The following is a 17456-nucleotide window of genomic DNA, read 5'->3' as shown; positions in this document are numbered from 1 at the left end:
TTTTCAGATTGGAGAATTTTCTGGGAAAAGGCCACCAAAATGGCAGGAAGTATCCAGGAGGACACCAAATACTTTGAGTGTCCGAGACAGGAGCACAAACAGCAGAAACAAAGCAATTGCTCTGCGTTGCCACGCAAGATCTACACGCCCCACTTGTAGCGAAGTCTGTCGGCCCCACATAATCATTAAAATAGAGTGGGAGGTACTGCCTAAGAGAGGGGATATAAACGTTAAAATACAAACAGGCTTTGAAGAAATAAGCCTGCACAGATCTGCACAGGACATGTCAGTTACAGATAACGTCTGAGTAGGTGTAAAGGTGTCACGCTGGATTATTTCTACAGATGACGGAATTTAATGAGGTGAAAAGATCATCAGGAATAGGAGTAGATATAGGCCATTCAGCCCATCAAGTCTATGCCATTCAATCATAGTTGATCTATCTCTCCCTCCCAACCTCATTCTCCTGCCTTTGCCCCATAACCTCTGACAACCTCTGGCATAGATAAAGCATGGCTCTGGAAAGATGGATTTGCACTGATGGTTTTAGTTGAAAGCTATCTATATTCCAAAGAATAAATTGCTGATAGATTGCACACACTGGCATCTTAGTCTCGTTCATTTGAGGAATGAGGGTGAGGAATGGATAGGATAAATGGAATATCTCTGATAGGGTGAGGCCAGGATTGCTGTGGAGAGAGCTTGTCCGGTTACTAAGGTAATGAGGGACGTTGTCAATGGTATGGAAATAGGTGGAAGGGCATGTTGTGATGTGGACATTGTGATTCTGCAACAGGATATAATAGGTTGAGTTAGTGGAGTTTAATACAACACGAATCACTTGGAGGGGCAATTGCGTTGCTGGGATTATACTGTAGGTCTCCAATAGTTAATGGGAATTAAAGGATTCAAAATATTATCAAATTGCTGAACGGTGTAAGAGCAATCGCGTTCTCGTAGTGGGAGAATTTTAATGGGATAGATAGATAGAATCTTTTTTTCCTTGGTGGGGATTGCCTAAAACAAGAAGGCATCGGTATCGGGTGAGAGGTAGGAGATTCAGAATGGATCTGCTAGCAATGTTTTCAAAGAGCGATTGCAATCTAGAATGCACTACCTAAGGTGAAGGAGCCTGAGTGGTGACCTGATAAAGCTATATAAAATTATAAGAAGCATAGATAGATCAATTTCCCACCAAAGAGGTATCAAAAACAATAGGACATAGGTTTAAGGTGAGACGAATGAATTTTAAAGGGGATTTGAGGGAAAGGTGTTTTACACAGAGAGTAGTTGATATCTGGGAGAGGTGGTGTAAGAAAATAACTGCAGATGCTAGTACAAATCGAAGGTATTTATTTCACAAAATGCTGGAGTAACTCAGCAGGTCAGGCAGCATCTCAGGAGAGAAGGAATGGGTGACGTTTCGGGTCGAGAGGGAACGGTCTCTGCGGAATATTCCCTCCCGTTTCTGCGTTCCGCAGAGACCGCTCCCTCCGTAACTCCCTGGTCCACTCGTCCCTTCCTACACAAACCACCCCATCCCCGGGCACTTTCCCCTGCAACCGCAGGAGATGCAACACCTGTCCCTTTACCTCCCCCCGCAACTCCATCCAAGGACCCAAACAGTCTTTCCAGGTGAGACAGAGGTTCACCTGCACCTCCTCCAACCTCATCTATTGTATCCGCTGCTCTAGATATCAACTTCTTTACAACGGCGACACCAAACGCAGGCTCGGCAATCGTTTCGTTCAACACCTTCGCTCAGTCCGCCTTAATCAACCTGATCTCCCGGTGGCTGAGCACTTCAACTCCCCCTCCCACTCCCAGTCTGACCTTTCTGTCATGGGCCTCCTCCAGTGCCATAGTGAGGCCCACCGGAAATTGGAGGAACAGCACCTCATATTTCGCTTAGGCAGCCTGCAGCCCAGCGGTATGAACATTGACCTCCAACTTTAGATAGTTCCTCTGCCCCCCACTCCCCTTTCCCAATTCTCCCTCTATCTTCCTGTCTCCACCTATATCCTTCCTTTGTCCCGCCCCCCTGACATCAGTCTGAAGAAGGGTCTCGACCCGAAACGTCACCCATTCCTTATCTCCTGAGATGCTGCCTGACCTGCTGAGTTACTCCAGCATTTTGTGAAATAAATATCTGGGAGAGGTGGTGGTAGAATCAGATATATTCAATGATACTTTTTGTCACATGTACCTAGGAGCTGTGAAATGCTTTGTTTTGCATACAACCCGGTAAAATCATCCAGCAGACCTCAGAAGGGCAGTACACAAGAGTCGTCACATTTCTGGCACCGGCAATGTTATAAAAGTTCACTGAACAGTCCTATCTTCTGTCAGCCGCCAAACATGGAAGCGGGCAGCCCCCGCCAGGCCCCCCAATCATTTGTGTTGGCAGTTGCTCTCAGTGGCGCGAATCCCCTTACACTCTCAACAGTCCACCTCGCTCTCGACAGTCCACCTCAATCTCGACAGTCCACCTCAATCTCGACGGTCCACCTCAATCTCGACGGTCCACCTCAATCTCGACAGTCCACCTCGCACTCGACAGTCCACCTCGATCTCGACAGTCCACCTCAATCTCGACGGTCCACCTCGCTCTCGACAGTCCACCTCAATCTCGACAGTCCACCTCAATCTCGATAGTCCACCTCAATCTCAACGGTCCACCTCAATCTCAACGGTCCACCTCGATCTCAACTGTCCACTCTGCTCTCGATAATCCACCTCGATCTTGACAGTGCCCCTACGCTCTCAACGGCCCCCTTATGCTCTCGATGGTCCACCTCGCTCTCGATAGTCCCCTCGCTCTCGACAGTCCCCTCGGACTCGACGGTCCCCTCACTCTTGAAGGTCCCTCTACACTCTTGGTGGTCCCCTTGCGCTCTCAAAGTTCCACCTCACTCTCGACGGTCCCCCTGCGCTAGTTGCTTGCAGCGGCCTTCCTCTCTCTTGGTGGCTCAGGTTCCTCCTCGTTCTCAGCGCTGTAGGTGCCATCAACTCCAGTGGCTTGGGGCTGATTTCAGAGTCTGCGGTGGGCATGCCGGGCCTGCCGAATGATGACAGGAAGGCAGATAGCAGAATGATTGGGGTGAAATTGTGGAGTTGAAAGTTCAGGCAGCTGAAGGCAGAGTTGCCAACAGTGAAGAAAATCAGAAATATGCAAGTGGCCAGAGCTGGAGGGTGGCCAAGATCTCGGAGAGTTGAACTGCAGGAATGTACTGGAATACAGAGAAGTGATACCACAAAGGGCTGAAATTACGTGAAAAAATTTAAACCAAACCACAGGCTAATGATATTTCTCATGGATTAAATGTGACAATTCAGCCCATCAAGTCTGTGATGTTCTCTTTCACATTCCCATTAAAACCTCCTAACACACAAGGCAATTCACAAAGGCCAGTTAACCTACCAACCCACATATTTTCAGGACATGAGAGGAAATGGAGCATGTGGGGAAACTCAAGTGGTCAGGGTTAGAACATTTAAACATTACATATTACCTGTCAGGTTCAAACCTTGTCCCCAGAGCTGTAAGACACCAGCACCTTTAAAACTTCCCAGATTGAATCTCCAGTGCCAAATGGCTTCAAAACTGCACTTCATATTTGGTTATATCTCCAGATTGGCATGTTCTTCAGTGAAGTGGATCCCAGTTTGATGAATGCACTCTTCAATGCTTCGTTCTACACAAGGAAGGAATCCTATGACTATCAGTCTGTGTGTGGTCCCTCACATAACACTGACACAGGAGCGGCACCCAGATCCATCTTCATTGTAAGTTTACACTTGTTGTTAGAAAGCAAGAGAGACAAGATGCATCTTTCTAATTTTATTGAAAATATATTTTATAAAAATATTGTGGGGAGGGAGGAGAAGAAAACCTTTTAGACTGAGCAGCAGGAGGTAAGAGATCATACGAAGGTAACCTGAGGAAATACATCCATGGTCGGATGTCTGGGGCCCACAGCAGAGTAATATCAGCCACTGTGGCCATTAAAACAGAATTCCTCTGTGTTTTAACAATTGTGTAGAATGTCATGTGCAGTCAGTGTAAAAGCAGATTATATTCATTATTGAGGTAATGTTGTCTCTGTAGGATTATGGTTCCAAAAAATTTCATGGGGAAAACAAAGTGAGCAAAGTTCATAATACAAAGAGAGGTAAACACTCCAAGAATATGCTAATTTTAAAAAAAGAACCGATTGAATTTCAGATCATTAAAAAACAGTGCATCAGTGAACTGTAGGTAAATTGGGAGCAGAAATGAAAACAAATAGATGTCATTCTGGTGTCAGAATGTACAAGGCTGGCAGTTGAATATTACAAACTATAATAAAATCCAAAATGATGGGACAGGCAAGTTAATTGGAAATGATATTGTGGTTTGAGTAAGAATGGGGATAACTAATAAATAGATACAGCAGTCGTATGAATTGCAATAAAGAATAAGGAAGAACCAGTCACATTCAAAGGAATGCACCGCATGTAGTGGAAAGGAAGAGATAAATGACTAATAAATGAAAATATTAAAAGGACAGTTCCAATTATGGGGAACCTTCCTCCCCAACAAATCAACTGGCAGGGAGTCGCAATGAACGGGGAGATGGAGATGGGGGCTAAATAGGGTTCTTGTGCAAGAAACTCAACACAGAGGAAGCGGTATCAGACTAAGATTAGTACATTGGGAGAATATCTGGGGAATAGTCTGGAACAATGTTTTGGATGATTATTCAGATTCAGGTAGGACAAGGAGCAAGTAGCAACTAAAACAACAAACAATAAAAATGGAAAAAAATAATCAGTGTCAAGCTGAGCCATATTTCAATGTGAGATTAATAGAGTTCCAGAAAAATATCTGTTGTTATAATTTACCTATCTAAAGGTAATAGAAAGTGTGAAGCTGTATCTCTCTAGTAGTGAAAACCTCTGATCAATCAATGCTTTATGTTTCCCTTAAGCCTACTGTTTCTGAATTGCTGAACTTGGCTTGGTGGAGCTCTGCTGCAGCCTGGTAAGATCATTCTCTTATCTTTCATACTGACCTCCCACAAAGGAATTGGAAGAATTCCTACAGGTGGTACACTTTAGTGCTTTCTTACAAAGAGGTTGTGTGTGGTCTGGGTGAATCTGTATTTTGTATCTGCATGTGATCCTGATGGTGAGTCAAATGCTGTCCATGGTTCTACTTTGAAAGAGAATTCCTGTTTATCTTACAAGATTTATAATTGAGTGATTTGCATCTTTCACCGAGTTGCTTATTTCTTTCTTCATAGTGAGAATCTGTTGTTCAATTTCATCAGTAGATCTGTAGATGTTTTGGAATAGAAACATTGCTTCACTTTTGGACAATCTGCAGGCACTTTTTCAGCGAAGGATCTAGTGATTGCAATGATTGGAATCAGTGTCCCTGTATATAGACATGGCCCATTGATAGGACCTTATTCGCAGTATTTGGTGCATTAAATAAAAGCAGGGAAGTCTACAAATGCTCAGCAGGTCAAGCAGAAAATGTTTCAATTCACATTCATTAGATAATAACTTCTATGTGACTTTTGTAACGTGATGTCAGTGAGAGGAGTCTTTAAAAAGTTAAACGAGGATCTTGAAGTAACACGCAATGTAATCCACAGTTAAAACTCTCTGGTGATAGGAAATAGTGGAGTTGAGTTTTCAATTTCTATTATACCCACTGAACCCACAGTTCAGTGGGTATAATCTGATTCATGGATCAGATCATCACTAATGATTGTCCTTTACCTTATTTCCCCAGGTCTTTATTGCAACAGTTGTTGTACACATTCACCTTCCAGCTCAGCTTCCAAGCAGGTATGAATCCATCGTTCTATTCAGGGCAGCTGATGCGGAAAAAAAATAATTAAAACAAAGCAATTAGACCTTGCATCACTTCTCTGCAGAAACTGAGATGTACAGTTTAACAGGCTTTCACAGCAACAGGAGTGTGCAAAACACCAAATAATTTGCAATGGGTGCATTCAGAGACTTTATGGAATGGAACCAGAGAATGGGTTCTGCACAGCAGGCATTGTGTTTGTCAGGATGGTGGTGACACTATTGCCCTGCATATTGGAAAACTGGAACTTGGGCATATTTCTGTGATAGCTTCTCTCCACCAAAATTCCTCTCTAGATCAGTGATTTGGTCACACCATGTGATTGTCACATTTTACTTTCATCTTTTGCTACACATGACACAAAATTCTTCAGGGGTCTCAAACTTGGGACCTATATTCTTGAGATTTGTACACAGAGAACATTTATTTTGCTGATACTTGTGGCATGTCGAACCAACTTCCTGAGAGGATGAGGGCAGGTAAAGTGAATAAGCAAGGGCTCCTACTCAGATGAGACAGGAGGGGCTTTCCCCTCCATCTTACCTCAATTTCCTCTGGCAGAGCATCATGAGGAGGTAGACTAGAAGCCCCAAATGCACCCCCCTTCTCCATGTGAAGAGGTGACGTGTAACAAAAAGAAGTGCCAAGGTTACCGGGAATATTGCCTGAGGGCTGAGGCCTGGTAGTGGGGCTGCATGAGTGTGGGCTTGTTGAGAGGAGGAAGCATTTCCTCTCAGATGGGAGATACTGGAATCCTCAGCCATGCTGGCTATTTCCATTGCTGCCTCTAAACTAATTGTGGTGGCAAATCAGTGAAAGCCCAGAGCTAGGGAATCCTCTGTGCCATTTAACACAGACAGACACAATAAGATTATTTCTGACAAAGCTATGTCCCTGAAACGTAACAACAAAATTAATTCTCCTTCATTACTAAATGTTATTTATTGCTGCTGATGCTTCCAGCAAAGTTATTTGAACTGGTTGCATTTATGATTAATTCTTCTTATTCCTATATTACCAGATGATACATTAGCAGACGGTGCTGAACTGAGAGAGACGAGCTGTGTCACCAAGCAGACACAGTACTACTTTGGCAACAACAGTAGATCCTACAGCAACTTAATTGATTGCAGCAACTGTTCCAGGTTTGCAACTGACTCAATAGTTAATGACAACTGCCACAGAAATAAATCCAATGTGAAAGATAGAAACATAAACATAAAGCGCACTAGCTAAATGATTCAAACATCAGTGTCATTGAGCTCTATTGAATGGAGGATCCCAGCTCCTATTGCTCTGTATTTTCTGATCTCCACCTTAGATCAAAACAAAAATCCCATGGCCTCTTCCCTTCTGTGCTCAGGGAAAGGGGGGGAAAATCCTTTTGGGAATCGTGCCCCCTTAAGGACCATTGGGGTATGTCTAGCTGTAATGCCCTCTGGTCAAATTTCCTTTCAATACTTGAAATGATGAGGAGAAGATTGTCCAAAAGAAAAGGAAAATACATTCATGTAGGTAAGAACTGCGGCTTTGGATAGTTCATGCAGAGCCTTGATGGTGTTACATTGAGCTGCGGTAGACAGAAGATTCTGCTGGAGAGTTTAATTAATCCATCATTGAATTTACAGTACAATGTACTTAAAGGCCCATCCTATTACAAAGGGCCCTGTACCTAGTGTACCTTGGAGGGAACCTGTGCTGAATATTGAAGGAAAGTAAATCAGTGGAAATATGCAGCTTTAAAGTAAATACATTTTTACCTTGATTATTTGAAAGCATCTCACAGACCTTTGAAGCTTTTATCTTTTCAATATTTAAAATTGTTCACGTTTGAATGCGGAAAGATCTTAATAAATGTGCTTTGTTCTGACCTGTTAAATACATGTAGAGAATGTCAATCAACCTTTGTGTCCCATCTCAGGTTTTACCATGCACAGAGATTGGCCAATACTAACTTGCTGTTTGTCGTGGCAGAGAAGCTGACCTGCAGTCAGTGCGACAAAACCAAACTGACCCAAGCTGAAGTAAGATGTATCCTGTCATAATTCTACAGACTGCTTTGAGTTGTAGCCAGAACAAGGAAGCTGATGTTAGGAGTTCCTGCTGTGAGATGATCCAGGGATCTGACATCAGGGTACAGTTGTTAACGCTGTCGTTTCAAAGTTTCAGTAACCCAGGTTTGATCCTGACCTATCTGTGTGGAGCTTGCTGTTCTCCCAGAGATAGTGTACTTTATCTCCAGGTGTTTTGATTCCTCCCATAACCCAAATATATACTGGTGGATTAATTGGCTACTGTAAATGACCCCACAGTAGAGGTAATTACCAAAAAAGATCAAAAGAGAATCCGGAGTTGTGTAGCACTGAAATGGGTCCTATGGTCCACAAAGACCAAGCTAATCACATTGCCCATCTACACTAAGTCCATTAACCCACATTAGGACCATATCTTTCTATGCCTTGCCTATTCAAGTGTCATAAATATTGTGATTGTGTCTGCCTCCACCACCTCTTCTGGAAGCACATTTGAGATAGTAACCGCTTTCTGGGTAAAAAACATTTCCCTCGGCTCCCATTTAAAGCTCCATCGTCTCACCTTAAGCCTATGCTTATTGTTTATGATACCCCTACCATGGGAAGTAGATTCTGCTTATCTACCCCATTTATGCCTCTTGTAATTTAAAAAATCAGAATCATATCACCCATCAGCTCGTTTGCTCCAGGGAAAACAAACCCAGCCTATCCAATCTCTCATAACCAAAATCCACTAAATCAGACCACATAGAGCCCATATAGCACAGAAATAGACCCTTTGGCCCAACTTGTCTATGCCAAGATATTCAATTTATGCTAGTCCCATTTGCCCATGTTTTGCCAAAATCCCTCTAAATCTTTCCTGTCCATGTACTTGTCCAAGTGTTTTTTAAACGCTGTTATTGTATCTGTCTCAACTACCCACTCTGGCAGCTTGTTCCATATATCCAACACCATCTGAGTGAAAATGTTGCCCCGCAGATTCCTATTAATCATGCCCCTCTCACCTTAAACCTCTGGTTCTTGATTCTCCTGTAGTATCCTTGTGTACTGTAAAACATCAAGCTCCCAGTCCCGCCCTTCCCTCAACCATGTTTCTGTGACTACAATAATAACATAATCTCACGCACTTGCCCATGAGGCTACGTGCATTAAAATTAATGCTGCTAAGCCTATCAGTTCTTCTGAGCTGCGTATCATGCCTCTGTCTGCTCTACCCACTGGTCTTACTTGATTTATCCTGTACATTTGAGTCGGTCTCCCCACCTCTGCACTGCTACAATGCTTCACACACTTCTGCCAAATCCGTTTAGTGGACTTGATGAACATGAGACAATAAGTTGGGGATTTACATAGGAAATGGAAGGCGAATGGGATTGCTCTGCTGAGAGCTAGTATAGACTCAATGGCCTGCTTCTCTGCTGTACTAGGTAATTAATTCAGTGGGAGGATCCATTGACCTGGTATATGGAGCTTCATTGATCTTCTTTTAGGGGCTCTGAGACTCTAGTGTAAAGGGATGTAGTAACTATTATGAAGGGCTACAGTGACCTGGTCTGAGAGGTTCTGAAGCAATGGGTTCCAGAGATCTGCATTAAAAGATTCCAGTGACCCTGTGTAAGTGATTTTAATCAGAAGGAATCCAGTATACTGACATGCAGAAATCCAGCAATATGATGTGAATGGTTCCAGTATCAGGGGGTTTGGTGACCTGGTCACCAGAAACAGGAGAAACCGCACCATTGTCCTCAAGTGGATTTGGAAAGTCCACTCCAAAACTGATGTGCATTTACTGATATGCCTATATGCCTACATGCCTTGTGCCATGAATATATTTTGGTATTTCCTTAACAATTTTGTTCTCAGCTGATGGACCAGATCAATGTGAAAAGGTGTTGAACCCTCGGTATCGGAAAGGCCCAGACAACTGTTTTGATTACAATGTAGCAGTATGTGTTGCAATGAATCTCCAGCTCTGAAATTATAATCTGTAGCAATTCCAACAACTTTCCCAAAGAATGATAATTACTCTTGTGTGTCAGTTTTGTTTTTAGGAGATATGCATATGTTTTTGGAGGAGTGGGTGAATGGATTGGTGAAGTAAAAGGAATTGTAATTATATAATCAATCCCAGAGTAGGTGAACATGTGAGTGGGACATAGAAATAGGGAGAGACTGATCCAGAAAGTAAGAGAGAACTGAGTCTTTTTATGAAATAAATAAGTGGGAATCAGATACAACTTCTTCACAATGGTTTTCTTACAGGAGTCAAAAAAACCTCTACAGAACGTGAGCACAATGCGTCAGTTTTACAATTTAGGACATTAAAAGAAAATAGGAAATTAGGAAGAAATTTCTCACTGTTTACTGTTTACAGTTTCTTGTCAACAAATGTTATTTGGAATAAACTGAGAGGCCATTGTGGAGAGGTGGGTTAAATGGTGAGAGAAAGGATGTCATGTTGTTATATTCCTATTGTGTGAAGCAGGTATTTTGGGAAACAACATGGAGCAGGATCTTCTCGACTGCTTGTACCTACACTGTCAAACTCTCTCATAATCATAATGACAGCCATCAAGTCAGCATTCTTCTTCATCCATGACTCAACTCTAGAAAAAAAAGTCCGCATCTGATTCTGTTTGCTGATAGATATAACCTCACACTTTTGGTCTTTTCTGGTACCCGTTCCCATCAGCTTTTCCGTTGCCTCTGTACTCCTTTATTTATAACATGGAGGCCAGAGCTGTTCATATTACTCAATATGGTCTTACGACCAAGATGCGCCATAAATTTAATATATCTGGGCTTTTCAACTCCATCCATCTGAAATGGAAGCACTTTGATTATTTAATTGCATTAATATCTTCATTAATCTGTGTCACCATTTTAGTGATTTGTACATGTGTACACCCGAAATCTGTCTGTTTCTTTACTCGTTGTAGGCACTTTTCCCAAGAAGTTTGAAGTTTCTTTGCTCTTTGTAATACTAATTTATGTTGGTCCATTTGCCAATTACAACCATTCTGTTAGATTTGCTGAATATTTCTAGTTCTCTGTCTTGAAATTGTGTTTCCAAGTAGAGTCATGGACACAGTGATGCAGCTTAGAAACAGTCCCTTTAGCCTCCATGTTCATGCTCACCTTTTTGCCCATCTACACTAATCCCATTTGCTCGCTTTAGAACTGTATCCTTCTATGCATTGCCAATTGTTAATGTAAATGGGGAACAAGTGCTCTAGCATTTATCCTATGGAACATCTCTTCTTGCCTTTTGTCAGCCTGAGTAGTCTCTGTTTTCTATTTGTAGCCAATATACTATACTGCCAATATATTAATGCTGCATGTTCAATCATGGTATATCAAAGATCATATCCAATAATCTGCAATATAATACCATGACCATATAGCAAATTGACTACAAAATATTTAAAAATATATATATTGCATCATTCTGTCTACCCATTCTGTAATTTCTTTAAAGAATTGTCAGGTTGATCATGGAGGAATCTGCATGTGGAATTTACAACAACTGCTCTTTGATTTAAATTTTGAGATATTTTTATTATATCTTTTAATAAGGATTCTGTCATCATTCCCATCAGTAATAATTGGTCAATCATTCCCTGTTCCCAATTCTCTCATTATATAATCCACTGAGTTTATTTGTGCAATTAATCTCCAATTAATTTATCAATCACCACGTTTCCAGTTTTTATGCCTTATTTGATCTTTAATATAACAATTACTGCTTTAAATTCCCAGGTAAGAGAATTCTCAGGTAAGTTCTGTTGTTTGGATTTGTGGAACAATGCAGCCCTGAGGAGATAATGTGTATGAGGAGATAATGCAGCCTACTCCTGCACCTATTTTCTATGTTTCTATACATTAGTAGTTTACCATAATTCCAGCAACCTCTTATCCAATTTCTGTTTGAAAGCTGTTCTTGAATCTGCATCACCACTTTATCAGGCAGTGCATTATGAATCTTTGACAGCTCAAATGAAAAATATTTTTCCCCGTATCATCCCCATCTTTTTTTTTATCAAACTGATTAAATCTGTTCCTATTGATTTTTAATCCTTCGATCAAATTGTTTCTTCCAATTTGCTCCAACTGAGCACTTCCAAGAGTTTAAACACATTCGTCAATGCACTATTTAGCCTTCTCCATTCTAAAATGAGGTAAGAAATAAGAGAAGCCAATGATAAATTACTGGGGAACTGCTAACTGTGCAGGAAAGAGAAGTGGGCAAGTAAGAATGGAATCACATGAGGCCAGACCTGTGAAGCTATTTAAGACGAATGAATAAAACGTCCAACCCTTAATTCTATCCATGCGGTTTTACCATAAGCCCTGTCTTGAATCCCTCCCCCCAACCTACTATCCAGTTTAATTGACCCCTTAACAGACCTGGTTATATCATCATTGTCCAATGGGATCATCACAACCAACACTGCAAACAAACAGCAACCCCTACCCCCATCCCCTTCATACAACCTGCTTCTATCACATACCAGTGCCCAGACCATTCACATTCCTCTTCACATTATCCATCTATTTGCAATAGCCTTCCAAACCTTATTGAATGATACATTCACTCTATCATCCTACATGTTCCTCCATGTAATCCAGTTCAAAGTACTGTGAAACCAATATGATTCCTATCATAAAATCTAATTTTTGTGTATTTCTAATATCCTTCCTACTTTTCTTCCTTCAAACATATAAAATTGCTTTTTCTATTGATTTTGTTAATTTTTTCTATAGCCCTCCAAGCCTTGCTGCACCGTTCTCCTCAAGATGACCTTCCTCCTTTATTACAAGTGTCTCCACTTATGAATCAACCTGAGAATTTCAATCTCTCTCTACTCTGTTTGACTTCAGTCTAGCATTCCCTACCTGTCTGTTGTCCCCAAATGACACCCTATAGTTTAGCTTAGATACAGTGTGGAAGCAGACCCTTCACCCATCAAGTCCGAGCCGACCAATGATCACATGTACACTAGCTCTATCCTACACACTATGGACAATTTACAGAAGCCAATTTAACCTACAAACCTGCACATCTACGGAATGTGGGAGGAAACCGGAGCACCTGGAGAAAACGCATGCAGTCACGGGGAGAATGTACAAACTCCGTACACACAGCACCCGTAGTCTGGATCGAACACAGGTCTCTGGCGCTATAAGGCAGCAGCTCTACTACTGCCCTACTATATCACCCCCAAATGGGTGGTATGTACACTCTCCACCCTTCAGTGGCATGATGGCGCAGCGGTAGAGTTGCTGTCCGAGACCCGGTTTCGATCCTAAATGCAGGTGCTGTCTGTACGGAGGTTGTAAGTTCTCCCCGTGACCTGCATGGATTTTCTACGGGATCTCCGGTTTCCTCCCACGCTCCAATGTTTGTAAGCAGGCTAATTGGCTTCGGTAAAATTGTAAATTGTCCCAAATGTGTGTTGGATAGTACAGGTGTGAGGGGATCGCTAGTCGACACTGACTCAATGGGCTGAAGGGCCTGTTTCCACGCTGTATCTCTAAACTTAGAGTCAAAGCAGCATTGAAACACAGCATTGAAACATAACTTTTGTCCATGTTGACCAGCTGTGCATTTTCGTTTGGTCCCATTTACCTGAATTTGGTCCATATCCCTCTGGATCTTTCCTTTCCATATATCTGTCCAATTTTCTTTTTTGAAAGCTGTAATTGTACTTATAATTAATTTTGCGATTACCTCAAACTTGTTAGTTCATTTGGGTTTTCTACTCCAATGGTCTCAGTCACAGGAGCTCATTTCTGATCATCAGCATCAGTTTATTGTGTGCATCCCTATCCTGATGGTACTTCCATTTTTTTAACAGAACTATATACTGAACCATTTATTTTTAATATTCTTTGATAATTTCATTTTATGTTTTCTCATTGCCTACCTACATTTTTTTAACTTATATCCTCTCTTCATATGAGTATTTCTAATTTACAAAATGGGATGAGGAACGGGGATTGCAGAGCATAAACATAATGAAGGCCAGTTGAGCATGTTATGTTTTGTAACAATGTTATCTGTTGGAGTCGCTAAGTGTGTTTACCATCATTGCAGGAAAATACCTCGGACTGTGGCGGTGGAGCTATGTTGATCCCCTCGTTCTGCACCTTGCTGGCTTTGCAACTGTTTCTCCTTTCTTGGACTACCAACCTCAACCTTTTTCCTTTGGCCAGCGGCCTTTGATTTGGGACCATTCTGTAACTAGATATCAGCTGTGTGGTTCTCATGGCTGAGGACTTCCCTCCCCTGGAAGCCTAATTCTTCATTCCAGTCTCACATCTCCGTGTTGTCGTGTGGTGGAGCTGCAAACTGTGTGTGTGTGTGGAGCTGGTCTATTGTGGTCGTTTGGACAACCAATATTTTCCTGGCAAGATAACTTGTGGGGAAAGCAGGATTTCATGGATCTACTTTGCGGAAGACCCTTTACATGAGTTAAGAAGATGGGAAATGCAAGAGGAGCCCTTTTGTCACCTTGTGTTGGCCTCGCTGCTTTCCCGACCTTCTCTTTACTTTTAATAGGAGATCTTGGCAGTTTCAGTGTTACTGGATATTGTTACATCCATTGGTATATTCTGCTTTTATCTGCTTTTGACAGGTTGCATTTATTTATGCACTACTTAGTTTTGCCAAATGAGATGGCTTTGAAGGAAAGCTGAAATCACAGGACAGTTCTCCAACAGATTTGGTTATAGTTGTAATGTTATGAAATCAGCATTCAGGAGCATGTTTTCCATCGTCATCTTCCAGTTGCCAGAATCGTTTTTATACCACAGCTTCCACTTTTTATTCAGGGAGATCACTGTTCTCAATACTTAAATATGTACCTCATAAGTTCTTTTAAATTCATGTTAAACAATCTTTTAAACTTAAATGTTCTTTCATCCAAGCACAGGGACTGTTGCTAGGCAGGTGCCCTGTCAGAGGTTCCAGTTATCCAGCTGTTATCCACCTTCCAGCTGTTGCTTGCATTCAGGCTGTAACTGTGGAACAATGTGCAGGTGCAGGTAACAGGCAACTTTAAGAGAACTACAAATAAATGGGTTTGGTGTAAAAAGGTTTTTTTTTTTGCACAGAAACTAAGAGCAGAGGAGTGATTTTCACTAATAGATGAGGAGCCTTGTTCTAACCTCCCCTTTCTACCATGTGCTACTTATAGATAATTGTAAGTGACCTTGGTGATTGAGAGTGTGCAAAATATATGTTAGTTCAGGTTGGTTGAGCGTGTTGTCAAGTCCCTTGCAAGATGTTCCTTGAGAGAAAGGATGTATGTTACGTTATTTGTAAGCTGCGTAAGTATTGCCTACAGACAGGGCTCATTATTTGTGCATCTGTTCCTTAAGGAAGGTCAACAATTTGAAAGAATAATGTCCAAGAAATCGTCGAACAAAAGTCAGTAAGTGTAGCATTTATTGGACGTTTAAGTGCTGTGATATTGTTACACTATAGACACTCTAGGTGGCTATAGTGAGTGAATTTCCAACACCTGTTAGATATCTAACCTTCCTATATAAAAAATACACTTTGGGATTTTTAAATCTCTACCATCAGCAGAGGACATTACTCTTTAGGTATGTTACTTATATATGGTGGTTCACTCACAAATAAACTTCATATCCAAAAAAAAATTCAGTTTGTGTTACTCTTGCTCATTTTCATGTGAATAACTTTTATTTGCTTGGATTATACTGTCCTCATCGGCTCTCTGAATAAGCAGTAGCATCTCAAAATGCAGTTGTGGAGCACCCGTTCCCACGGGTAACAAGATAAATGTTTATACAGTTGGGACCAATCGGTCCATGGTATTTAAACGAACTTCATAAGGTATGAGTGAAAAAACTATCTGAATGTCTAATACACTGAGCACTACACTATGATGGTGAAACTAAGCGTGACTACCGTACCAGAGTCTCACATTGCAACTCTCTGGAGTCAGATATGACTAGGTCTCAATGACAAGAGCAACAGTGTAATTTTAGCATCAGTACTTGCATCTGCAGATTCTTGTGTGGGAGGACAGGTTTGGAGGGATCTGGATCAAGCCCAGGCAAGTGGGACTAGTGTAGCTGGAACATTGTTGGCCGGTGAGGGCAAGTTGGGCCGAAGGGCCTGTTTCCACACTATGACTCTATGACTCAAGAGGTATACAATTCAATAATCATCCACACTATGGCTGGAGACATCTCATCTCATCCTGAATGATCAACCCGTCATTTTCAGATTGTGGCCTCTGTTTCTTCATCCATCAGTATCAAGTCTGTAGGAATTTAGTACATTTAATTGGGAACATTCCTCATGTCTCCAAGTTGAGAGCTTGTATACTTAATCTGTCCTCTTATGACAACAGCCTGCTTCCAACCTTCTCCCATCCTCGTCTCACTGAAATCAATCTTATGAATCTGCAACTCAGGAGAGGCCTATGCTGCAAGTCCAGCCTGGGCCCCATGAATGTCTGAGATGCCAACCTTCCAACATCCGAATAAGCAAGGCAGAACAATGATGGAGTGGGGAGGTAGTTCACCAAAAGCAACAACAAAAAGGCAATTCCTTCAGCTCCCTTCTGACTTGTAGTTTCACCCTCACAATCTTCCAGTCATCACCACCTCCACCAAACTTACCCAAAATTCCTCCGGATAATCTGTCACAATCCTCGCAAAATAAGTCCCTTAAAGAGATAGGCACTCCACACTACTGTCCACCTGCAAAAGCTGTCTGTTTGCAATAAATCTCTGCTATCTGCAGCTCCAACCTTGATTTTTCCCATGCAATGAGAGCTCCTCTCTGCAATAGGAAACATGCCATTAAACTGGATGGGGTGCAAGGAAGATTCCGAGGATGTTGCCAGGACTCGAGGTCCTGATTTATATAGAGTGTTTGGACCGGCTAGGACTTTATTCCTTAGAGTGCAGAAGATTGAGGCATAATCTTATAGAAGTGTTTTAAATTATGAGGTGAATAGATAGGGTGAATGCACATACTTTTGCCCAGGGTAGGGAAATCGAGAATTAAAGGGCATGGGTTGGCCCATAGAATATGATACAGGTGTACAAGCTGTTGATGAAGCCACTTTTGGAGTACTGTGAAGTAATGTGTCCAATCCCTTAATAATGTTTTTTGTTTCAATAAGATCCCCTCTCATCCTTCTAAATTGCAGCTTATACAAGCCTAGTCACTCCAGTCTTTCAACATACGACAGCCCCGCCATTCCAGGAATTAACCTAGTGAACCTACACTGCACGTCAATAGCAAGAATATCCTTCCTCAAATTTGGAGACCAAAACTGCACACAGTACTCCAGGTGCGGTCTCACTAGGGCCCTGTACAACTGCAGAAGGACCTCTTTGCTCCTATACGCAACTCCTCTTGTCATAAAGGCCAACATCCCAATAGCTTTCTTCACTGCCTGCTGTACCTGCATGCTAACTTTAAGTGACTGATGAACAAGGACACCCAGATCTCTTTGTACTTCCCCATTTCCTAACCTGACGCCATTCAGATAATCTGCCTTCCTGTTCTT

The 17456-nt window shown here is 41.8% G+C and overlaps 1 protein-coding gene across 3 annotated transcripts in view; it reads left to right on the top strand.

Annotated features, from left to right (window-relative positions):
- The window catches only part of cacna2d2a (calcium channel, voltage-dependent, alpha 2/delta subunit 2a), a 353483-nt gene extending 337930 nt beyond the window's left edge, over positions 1-15553 (top strand). For all 3 annotated transcript variants that reach the window (XM_078414334.1, XM_078414335.1, XM_078414333.1), the window contains 7 exons: positions 3634-3786; positions 4971-5023; positions 5783-5838; positions 6885-7008; positions 7785-7894; positions 9763-9845; positions 13997-15553. In XM_078414334.1, the coding sequence (XP_078270460.1) occupies positions 3634-3786; positions 4971-5023; positions 5783-5838; positions 6885-7008; positions 7785-7894; positions 9763-9845; positions 13997-14125 (708 nt within the window). In that variant the 3' untranslated portion in view covers positions 14126-15553. The remainder of the gene's footprint in view (positions 1-3633; positions 3787-4970; positions 5024-5782; positions 5839-6884; positions 7009-7784; positions 7895-9762; positions 9846-13996) is intronic.
- Positions 15554-17456: the final 1903 nt, after the last annotated feature.

Source organism: Rhinoraja longicauda, chromosome 17 (genome assembly GCF_053455715.1).
Source record: "Rhinoraja longicauda isolate Sanriku21f chromosome 17, sRhiLon1.1, whole genome shotgun sequence".
NCBI classification, from domain to species: domain Eukaryota; kingdom Metazoa; phylum Chordata; class Chondrichthyes; order Rajiformes; family Arhynchobatidae; genus Rhinoraja; species Rhinoraja longicauda.
The sequence above is the reverse complement of the archived record's forward strand: the minus strand, read 5'-3'. Positions and strand labels throughout refer to the sequence as shown.